At 52.5% G+C, this 10,735-nt stretch overlaps 1 protein-coding gene across 1 annotated transcript; it reads right to left on the bottom strand.

Moving 5' to 3' along the window:
• Positions 1–5,064: 5,064 nt before the first annotated feature.
• Positions 5,065–7,455, bottom strand: LOC130839231 (galectin-7-like). Its single transcript, XM_057713245.1, has 4 exons — positions 7,333–7,455; positions 6,845–6,933; positions 5,915–6,116; positions 5,065–5,250 (listed from the first exon to the last, which is right to left on the bottom strand). Exons 1-4 carry the CDS (start codon positions 7,345–7,347, stop codon positions 5,137–5,139), a joined length of 420 nt encoding a protein of 139 aa, XP_057569228.1. The 5' UTR covers positions 7,348–7,455; the 3' UTR covers positions 5,065–5,136.
• Between the last annotated feature and the right edge of the window lie 3,280 nt (positions 7,456–10,735).

The following is a 10,735-nucleotide window of genomic DNA, read 5'->3' as shown; positions in this document are numbered from 1 at the left end:
GTTCATTTATTTACTTTCATACCTCCATTTATTCACTCATTCACTCACTCGCTCGCTTGTTCACAGGCCCAGTCATTTGTCGGTGTCTATTCAGTTCCTCATTCCGTTTATTGTCTCAGTCATTCACCCAGTCTAGTTCTCAAACAGGCCTACCTTGCAATCCCCTGGGGAGCTTTTAAAAAATATTGAGGGACGTCCCTGGTGGCGCAGTGGTTAAGAATCCGCCTGCCGATGCAGGGGACACGGGTTCGAGCCCTGGTCCGGGAAGATGCCACATGCCGAGGAGCAACTAATCCCGTGTGCTACAACTACTGAGCCTGTGCTCTAGAGCCTGTGAGCCACAACTACTGAGCCCACAAGCTGCAACTACTGAAGCCCGCACGCCTAGAGCCCCTGCTCTGCAACAAGAGAAGCCACCACAATGAGAAGTCCATGCACCGCAATGAAGACCCAGTGCAGCCAAAAATAGTCAGAATCCTTCAAAAAAAAAATCAACAGAGGGGGACTTCCTAGGTGGCGCAGTGGTTAGGAATCCTCCTGCCAGTGCAACGGACACAGGTTCAATCCCTGCTCCAGGAGGATCCCACTTGCCGAGGAGCAACTAAGCCCGTGTGTCACAACTACTGAGCCTGTGTGCTTCAACTACTGAAGCCCACGCGCCTAGAGCCTTTGCTCCACAACAAGAAAAGCCACTGCAATGAGGAGGCCGCACACCACAATGAAGAGTAGCCCCTGCTTGCCACAACTCGAGAAAGCCCATGTGCAGCAATGAAGACCCAATGCAGCCAATACATAAATACAGAAATAAATAAATTTGAAAAAATCAACAGAGGAATTTAAATAGTATACTAAAAATTGTTTAACACCAAAGCAGGTAGGGAAGGAGTAACAGAGAATAAACACAAACAGCAAAATGGCAGCCATAAGGCCAACTATATCAGTCACAACATCAGGTGTGACTGCAACGGACACTCCAATCAAAAGTCAGACGGTGTCTATGGTAGTCAGCTTCCAAAGTGGCCTCCAGTGATATTCACACCCTTGTGCGAACCCCTCCCAAATGGTACAGGGTTAGTATGTGTGACTAAGAGAATATGGCAGAAGTGATGTTATGTCACTTCTCACACTGGGTTATGAGAGACACTGCAGCTTCTGTCTGGGCTTGCTCTCTTGTTCTCTCATTTTTCAATGACTCCTTTGGGAGGAGTCAGTAACTTCTTGAACAGTCCTATGTAAGTGTTCACGTGACAAGAGACTGAAAACTCCTGCCAACATCCACGCGTGTGAGCCTTGTTAGAAGAAGCTCCTCCAATACCAGTCAAGTCTTTAGAACAGGGGTTGCAAACTTTTTCTATAGTGGCCACATAGTAAATGTGTTAGGTACTGTGGGTGACCCAGTCTCTGCCACAACTCCCAAACCCCACTGGTGAATGAAAGCAGACAGTAGGCAGCACATAAATGACCGAGTGTGTCTGTCCCAATAAAACTTTATTTACGGACACTGCAATTTGAGTTTCACATCATTTTAAGTGTTAAGAAATGTTATTCTTTATTACTCAGCTATAAAAAGGGATGAGATGGAGCTATATGTAATGAGGTGGATAGAACTACAATCTGTCATACAGAGTGAAGTAAGTCAGAAAGAGAAGGACAAATATTGTATGCTAACTCACATATACGGAATCTAAAAATGGTACTGATGAACTCAGTGACAAGAACAAGGACGCAGATACAGAGAATGGATTGGAGAACTCGAGGTATGGGAGGGGACGGGGGGTGAAGGAGAAACTGAGACGAAGCGAGAGAGTAGCACAGACATATATATACTACGAACTGTAAAATAGATGTCAGTGGGAAGTTGTTGTATAACAAAGGGAGTCCAACTCGAGGATGGAAGATGCCTTAGAGGACTGGGACGGGGAGGGTGGGGGGGACTCGGGGGGGGGAGTCAAGGGAGGGAGGGAATATGGGGATATGTGTATAAAAACAGATGATTGAACTTGGTGTACCCCCAAAAAAATAATAATAAAAAAAAAGAAATGTTATTCTTTTCATTTTTCTCAGCTATTTTAAAATGTGAAAACCATTCTTAGATTGGAAGCCTTACAAAAGCAAGTAATGGGTGGACTTAGCCCACAGCCATAGTTTGCCAAACTTCTTTGGGATAACGGCAACTTCACTGATAGTTTAACTGTAAGTTCATGAAAATTCAGTGTCACCACCACCTAGTTAAGCCAATCCTGGATTCCTAACTTCAGAAACTGTAAGACAATAAGTATGTGTTATTTTATGATGTTAATGGGATAATTTGTTATGAAGCAACAGATAATAATACATTGTCATGGGCTTCCTAGGTGGCACAGTGGTTAAGAATCCGCCTGCCAATGCAGGGGACACGGGTTCGAGCCCTGCTCCAGGAAGATCCCACATGCCGCAGAACAACTAAGCCTGTGTGCCACAACTACTGAGCCTGCGCTTTAGAGCCTGTGAGCCACAACTATTGAGCCCATGTGCTGCAACTACTGAAGCCCACGTGCCTAGAGCCTGTGCTCTGCAACAAGAGAAGCCACGGCAATGAGGAGCCCGTGCACCACAACGAAGAGTAGCCCCCACTCACCGCAACTAAAGAAAGCCCACGCATAGCAAAAGAAAAAACAAAAAAAAACCAACACAGCCAATAAAATAAATTTAAAAAATAATAATAATAATACATTGTCAGTCTGGATAAGAAAACAAGACCCAGACTTCCCTCGTGGCCCAGTGGTTAAGAATCTGCCTGCCAATGCAGGGGACACGGGTTCGATCCCTGGTCCGGGAAGATCCCACAGGCCAAGGAGCAACTAAGCCCGTGCGCCACAACTACTGAGCCCACGCGCCCAGAGCCTGTGCTCCGCAACAAGAGAACACACCACAATGAAGAGTAGCCCCCTGCTCACCACAACTAGAGAAAGCCCACGCACAGCAAAGAAAAGCCAATAAATTAATTAATTAATTAATTTTAAAAAAAGTAAAAGGATGAGAAAAGAAATACCATGCAAACAGTAACCATAAGAGAGTAAAGAGGACAAAATTAGTATCAGACACAAGAGATGTTAAAAGAAATTTTATTAGGGACACAGAAGGACATTTCATCATGATAAAAGGGTCAATACATCAAATATACACATCAAAAATACACATATATATTGCAAAGTGGCAAAAACAGGGTAAGTAGGTGAAAGATGCTCAGTTTTATGCAAGGAGGGAGAAATAAAACCACATACGCATGTCTTTAGAAGTGCAGAGAGTTTTGGAAAGATATACAAGAAATAAAGACATGGGTAACCGAAGTTTACTCTTATACAGGAGGACTTTCTTATACATATTTTATATATTTATGATTTTTTTTATTTTGAAATGACAAACACAGAAAGTTATAAGTACAGTACAAACATTTTTGTTCCTACACTCATTCGAGCATACATTGCCAACATGCTTCCTGATCACCTTCAAATACTTTATTGTATATTTCTAGAAACAAGAACATTTTCTTGCATGTCCCCTGTAAGGCAACAGTGAAAATCAGGAAATTAACACGGATGGGTAACTAGCATCTAGTTTGAGGACCCCCCAACCACCTGTACCAGTTGTGCCAATAACCACTTTCCACTGCATACTTTGAAATTTGTACCTAGGTATAGCTTAGATTAAATATATATATATTTAATATATATTTTTTTAAGTCCCTGAACTGGCAAATAATATACATACATTTATATATATTTATAAGTACTTGTACAGGAAAATAAAAATAAAAACAATGAGCCCTGGCGGACGAGGGGAATTCAGACTTTCCTGGGTCCTCCACTGGGAGAGGGGATCCTTCATTCCATGATCCACCCAGAGGTACACTCTCAAGGACCAGGCGTGGGGTGGGGTGGCTTCAGCCAAAGGGTCTCAAGGGGCATAAAGGCGGGTCCAGAAAATGCTCAAGCCCCGCGGGCAGGGTTTGGTCTTTCCATCACCCTAGCTGTTTCAGGTTCAGTCGGGAACCAGCCCCATCTTGCTGAGCCTCCGTTCTTAAACCTCAACTTCTGCAGAGGCCCAAGGGAAGGAGGGAGATCTGTCCGTCACACTTTGCCCAGGGTCCCGGTCGTAGCCGCTCCGGACTTTCCCAGACCAGGGCCCAAACCCACTGTGCGCTGCTGGCACGATGCACCCGCCCGGCTCCCTCGCAGCTGAGAACCACGGCCGCCGCGAGCGCCTAGGCTGAGGGTGCGAGGCTGGTCCCGGCTCCCCGCACCGCAATCACAGCCATTCAGGAGCGACCCACCGATCCCCTGAAACCAGAAAATCCCCCCCGGTGGTCGGGGGTGAGTCTGCATGTACCCAGCTCCCCCTTCCCCCGAGAATCCCGGGTAGGGCAGGGGTCTCGGGGCGGTCGGGTGAGCCCAGGTGGACGCAGTGTGTGAGCACGCTCGACGGCAGCCGGGACACAGGAGCCCGGCCCTTCGCGTCCCCCGTCTCCTCCGCGGGGAGCCTGAGGCTCGGGTGCGCGTCTGCCCCGGGGCGGGACCGGCGGAGACCTGTCCTGACGCGGCGGCCGACGGGAGGCAGGCCACGCCCGGCCCTGCTTCCAAGCCTCTCCCCGCGAGAGCCATCTGTAGGCGCCAGGAGGTCGGGGAAACAGCCTAGACGCAAGAAGAGGGACTTTGGCGTAGGGAGCCAGAGATTCAGGCACCTGGGGTCTCCAAGGGACCTGTTTGGAGACGGACCGACTGGGGGGTCTGTTACACCTGCGGAGAGGGTGCCAAGGGAGGGCTTGGGCCCCTCCAAACTCCCTCAGGTACCCCCACTGCATCACCACCTGGGCGCTTCGCAAAGGGCTGCAGGAAGGCGAGCCAAAGCCCCACCCCCGCCAGATCGCGACCCGCCTCAGGCCGCCAGGGACACAAACTGCCCTTGGAGATCAAGCCCGGACCCGCCCGGGCCACGGAATCGCTGTGTGACCCTCAGTCAGTGTCTTCGCCTCTCTGAGCCTGCTAGCCTCGTCCACATGAAGGAGACGCAGACACACAGGAGGCGCACAGGCGAGAGGCTCTTTATTTACCATGCAAGACCCCCGCGCCCCGTCCCCACCCGCCCTCCTGGGAAGGCTCAGAAGATCTTCACCGACTCCAGCTGCAGGTCCCCGCCCACCTCTAACACGCGCACGCGCGCGGGCGGGATCCGGTAGCGGAAGTGGTGGTATTCCGAGTCCCCGACCACAGCCTGCAGGGGCGAGAGCACAGGGTTTACGGTTCTAGGCTTATTCCCGACTTGGACCCACGCTGGGCACCCGGGGAACCCCGGCGGGCCCCAGGGCCCCACTGGGGAAAACGACTACTGTTCATTCTAACCCCTTGCCCTGAGGATTAAATGAGTTCCTTGTTGGCACGGGAGTGCTTTTTAAGCTTTGGCGGTGGATGTGATCTCCACGATGCCCGCGTCCACCGCCTCCCTGTGACGTGCAAATTGAAACTGGAGAACGACCTGGGTGGTGGAGGGTCTACGGCGATCACTCCCTGCTGGGGCTTATTTGGGGTCCTGTCTCCCAACCCATCCATTCCCCTGCCCCAGAGCCGCTACCTCAGATGCCAGTGGACAGGGACTAGGGGCCGGGATGGACGTCTGGACCACGCCTCCCCGATGGACATCCAGCCTTTGGGCACTTGGCTCTTGTTCTCTCGTCCTTGCCAACCCCACGAGCCTGCCCTCTGACGCTACTGTGCTTGCGCCAGGAGAGGTGAGGGACTGGGGACGTCCTGCCCAGCCTTGACCAGGCCTTTGCTCCCCACCTCCGCCGAGGGTTCTCCTGGCCTTGCCAAGGGCCTTCCTGGCCTTGCCAAGGGAAGAGCCCTGGGTGTTGGCGCCCACCCCTGCGGCAGAGACGCACCTTGAAGCCTTGTTCGGTGGCGATGAGGAGCACGTCGAAGGGCTGCCCACGCTGGAAGGGGATGCCCGAGCCGCGCTCCTCTGAGCCCCAGGCGCCGCCCTGCAGGCTGTTGAAGACCACCGTGGACTCGTCCAGCCGGGGGTTGAAATGCAGGGCGGCCTCACTGCCCGGCTCCTCACTGCACAGCAGGTTGACGTGGAACCTGGTAGGGGGTGGATGCCAGAGGGCGTGGGATAGAGGACTCGCCGTTAGCCAGAGCACATGGAAATTCACAGGGACCTGAGAGCCACACACCAGTGAACGAGGGGTGGTGGACTGGAGGCCAAGGAGCCCAGATGCCAGGGCACCCAAAAACCATTTGGGGGCCTGGACACACATCTGCCTAGGCGGGGGTCACCATGCTATGGTCTGGGCCCCCCGCATTTCCAGAGTCTGGGAGTTGCCAAGGAGTCATGGTCCTGAAGACCAGGGTGCTCCTGGTTCCCAGGGCCTCCCCAGTTCCCAGAGGGCTGGGAACAATAGCAGGGACCCCAGTATTCCAGGCACCGTAGATTCCCAGATATCCAGGAGATGCCGACCCAGGAAGTCAGAGGATTGACTGCTTAGGCCTCCCGGAGGCCCAGGGCACCTCTGCTTCACAGGATGTATTTCCAGAGTTGCTGCGGACCCAGACTGGAAGTCACAGGACCGTAGGTAAGACCCTTGGATCGCCCCGGAACCCCGGGTTCTTAGAATGATGTCGGGACCCCCAGCTATACTTTCATGGGACAGATGAGTGAAGACCTCAGATTCCAGAAGGTCAGAAATAGCCTGGGGATTCCAAGATCCTGGTGGGCAACGTTGGCCTGGGGCTTCATCTCTGGGCTGTAAGAAGTGGGGCAGCTGAGCCTGAAGCCCTCCCACCCCTTACCGCGAGGCGTGGGGTCTCACCTGCCGGCCTCATTGGGGACGACACCACGAATTCTCATCACGGTGCCGACTCGGATGCCCTCGGGCAGTGGGGTCTTGTGGGGCACGTTCTGCAGCAGCAGGAATGTGGGGCCACAGTGAATCAGGGAGGCGGAGGAGAGAGACAGATGGGCCAGCTCCGGGGGAGACCGTGCCCAGGACCCAGACCCGCAGAAGCAGAGAGGAGAACGGGCACAGAGGCAAAGGAAAGAGAGCCCGGGACGGAGAGGCGCACAGAGAATCAACAGGAGACTATTCCGAGAGGGAGAAAGTAAGGGGGAACCGCCAAGGGGGAGATGGGAGCATGGGATGGGTTGGGTCAGGCCAGAAACTACAGCCCAGAACGTCATGGCACACCAAACACCCACTTTCCCTGCCACAGGAGACCTCGGCCAAGCCCCAGGCCCTCCCCCATTCCGGTGCAGCCTTGGATGCAAAGCCCCCAACCCCCACACCCCTGAAGCACTCACAGAGCTCCCCGCCATGGCTGGCACAGTGGCACAGGCAGTGGTGGTGGTGGGAATGGCTGCTGGGGCCTTAAGTGAAAGCAGGGCGTGGCTGGCCCTGGTGACTCACCATCACCCCTGTCCACGCCCACCACCCGCACCTGGCACAGACCCTGGCCCTGCAGCCTCGCTGGCCCAGCACCCTCTTTCTGGGGCCTCTGGTGGCCCTGCAATCCCTGAGGATGCCCAGGGGTGCGGTCCCTCTCCTCCAAGCTGTTAACGATAGGAACAGTTAACAGTGATAATAATAACAGCAACAACAACATAGAAGGCTCACTGAGCCACCAGCCCTCCAGTCCTCCCTTCCAGCAGCCTGGTGGAGAGAAAAAACTCTCATGGCCGTTTCATCATGGAAAACTCGAGTCCCGAGAGACTTAGCTGCGAGCTGAAACTCTGGACCCTCTCTCCCAGGTCAGGACCCACTGCCAAGGGCTAAGGACATGTCTCCACTGAGATTCCAGTTTCTGCTTCTGTAACATGATGATAACCATGGCAGCAACAGTAATACTAGAAAAGGGAGCTCAGCAGGGCAGGCTGTTTTGCCCGATGGTCAAGGCTGCATCCTGGTGCCTAGTGCGGTGCCTGGCACACAGTACGTGCTCAGTAAATACAGGTGAACGAAGGAATACAGATAACAACAGCGGTCATTGACGAAGCCTCTAGCAGGTGCTTGAGACCACTGATCTCAGACAGGTCATTGAGGGAGGGCCATTCATCACCCTTATTTGACAGATAAGGAAGCAGGCTCAGGAGTGAGAAGCAATGTGCCCCCAAATCACAAATCGCAGCTGTGCAGAACCATGGGGCCTGTGTCTCTTTCTTCATCTCTGGAAGTTTCTCCCTGGTTTATTCTGTCTCCAGGATGCCCTCGTCTCTCTGTCTCTCTGGCTGTCCTGTGTCTCTGTCCCTCTGTCCTACCCCCCACCCCACCCCCACCGATCTCTGACTTTCTCTCCCAGGTGTTCCTATCTGTTTCTCTGCTTTGAGTCTCTCTCCTTCCACCTCCCAGAACCACTTCCTCTCTCCCACCTGGTGTCAGGCTGGTGGTGGGGGGGCACCCAGACCAAGGAAGAGGAAAAAGTGGGACCCTCCACCCAGGCCCACTTCCAGTCCCCGCAGCCCAAGACTCCAGGAGAGGAATCCAGTATGAAGGGTGGGGTCCAAGGAAGAATGCTCAAAGAGGGTTTGGGAAGGCAGGGAACAGGGGCAGCGGGGGAGCGGAGCAGAAAGCCCTCCGAGCAGCCGAGCAGCCCACCTCTCGGTTTCCAGCCCTCACCCCAGGTGGTGCCCCGCCTGGCAGAGGGAGCAGAGGCCTGCGGCAGGCCTCCCAGCCTCCCTCCGGCCCCTGGGCACACAGTTGGTGCAGTTGGGGGAGCAAGTGCCTCACAGAGGGAGGCTGGGAGCTGCATGTAGGCCTTTAGGTGGGGGCTGTAGGCACCCCCATTTGGCAGAGGAGAAAGGGGCTTAGAGAGGGCCAGCCTCTCACCAAGGCCTCCCAGCAAGGACGGGGCCAGGGCCCGGGCTGGAGCCGGTGTGTGTGCCAAGGGCACCTCATCGGGATTTTCAATAGAGAGGACAGTGGGTTTGAGGTGAGAACACCAACATCTATTCGGGTGGAGAGTTTCCCGGAATGATGGGCTCCGTTACTCTAGTCAATAAGGGTGGCCTTTTGTCTGCCTCTTTCTGGGTATTGCTTTGTATCTCAGCAGCTCATCCTCTCCCTGATTTCTTCATTGTGGCTGGAGATTGCTTTACATCCTGCCGACCTACAAGTCCAGACTTGACTTTGATATCTGGCTAAATGTTTGCGTTCAATCTGTTATCAGTTCGATTGCTAGTTCATTTCTCATAACTCAGATATGGGCGTCCTGTGTTCTGGAATAATATGTTTCAGAGCTTTTTTTTTTCACTTGTAAATAAGTGGTGAACGTACTTATTTCCCAATACTCTTTTTGCTTTCTCGAGCTGTATGTCACACTCGTACATCATCCAGATTTTAACAGAATACGTCCATGACTCTTGACAATATACCGACCTGGGCTCCCACCACCCCAATCAAGGTTTAGCCCCCAAAACAGCCTGCCCCCCTCCACCTGCCCCAGGAAACCATCATTCCTCAGCATCTTGGAGCCAACAAGTTCATTTGCCATGAAAATAAAAAGAGGGATGCCCAGCAGGCTGAGTTTGCTGACTTTCTCCTCCTTCAGAAATAACTGGGGCGAAAACATACTAAATGTACCCACGGTGGTTGTAGGAATTGAAAATCCCAGGCTCTGTCAATGTCAGCTTCTTGGTGACTTTGGCTTGATTTCCATATACAGTGAAGATAATTCAGTGGCTGCTTCGCAAATTAATTACAAAGTTAATTTGTAAATTAACTTACAAATGAGGAAAATGACACATTTTAAAAATCTGACTTTTAAGCTATGAAATCCATTGGAAACTTTACAGTTTTATTTATAAATATAGTAAATTGTGCCAATCCAATCACTTGCTAAGGAGAAGCACTTGCTGTCATATTTGGTTCCATTGGTAAACTGAGTTCATTAAACCCTTCTAAATATTTGAATCGGAATGTGGGATTTTGCCATGTGTTAAGTTTCAAGTCTCTCCATTGCCTCTCCAAGTCCTAAGTAATCTCATACATTCCCATCTTGCATGTGAAAACACTCACTCCTTGTTTCTCATCCTCTGCTTCCTTTCCTTCTTCTGCTGAGCAGTTGGGTCCTCCAGCCATTAGGCGGGTGAGTAAGTGCTGCTCCACAGGGTGGGGGAGGGGGCTAAGGGGGCGCTGCTCCCCCAGGGCTGGGTCACCTGTGGTGTCAGAGGGGGCCAGTGTGGAGGGTGTTCAGCAGAGGCTGCCCTCAGGAGGGGCTAAGGAGGGAGGCAGGACATCGGGGAGCCCAGCCCCACATGGGAGGAGGTGTCTGTGCAGGGGTGAAGGTCACTGAGAGATGCTGGAGCCCCGCAGGGGAGGGGCCTATCCCCGGGGGGAGGAAATGTGGTGTGGGTGTCAGTGATGGAAGGTATAGATGGAAGCTGCTCTCTCACTGTCGGAGGAGGAAGGTATGGATGTGGACCAAAGAAATGGACTGTAGACCCTGTGACAACTGGACTGGAATTGGAGGTGTCTGTGTGAACTAATGATGACATGATTAAATTTATGTTAATATTTTTAGGTGTGATTTGTATTGCGGTTATACAGGAGAATTATGCTTCAAAAATGCCCACTTGGGACTTCCCTGGTGGTCCAATGGTTAAGACTCTGAGCTCCCAACGCAGGGGTTCGATCCCTGGTCAGGGAACTAGATCCCACATGCCACAACTAAAGATCCTGCATACCACAACTAAGACCCAGCACAGCCAA

This window comes from Hippopotamus amphibius, chromosome 16, assembly GCF_030028045.1.
Source record: "Hippopotamus amphibius kiboko isolate mHipAmp2 chromosome 16, mHipAmp2.hap2, whole genome shotgun sequence".
Taxonomy (NCBI): Eukaryota; Metazoa; Chordata; class Mammalia; order Artiodactyla; family Hippopotamidae; genus Hippopotamus; species Hippopotamus amphibius.
Note: the sequence above shows the minus strand (reverse complement) of the source record. Positions and strands in the feature narration are given on the sequence as shown.

Coding starts and splice junctions, on each gene's coding strand:
- LOC130839231 (XM_057713245.1), bottom strand. Junction 6,117..6,844: donor GTCCCCAATGAGGCCGGCAG/GTGAGACCCCAC, acceptor ACCCCCTACCAG/GTTCCACGTCAACCTGCTGT. Junction 5,251..5,914: donor CCACCGAACAAGGCTTCAAG/GTGCGTCTCTGC, acceptor TCGCCCCTGCAG/GCTGTGGTCGGGGACTCGGA.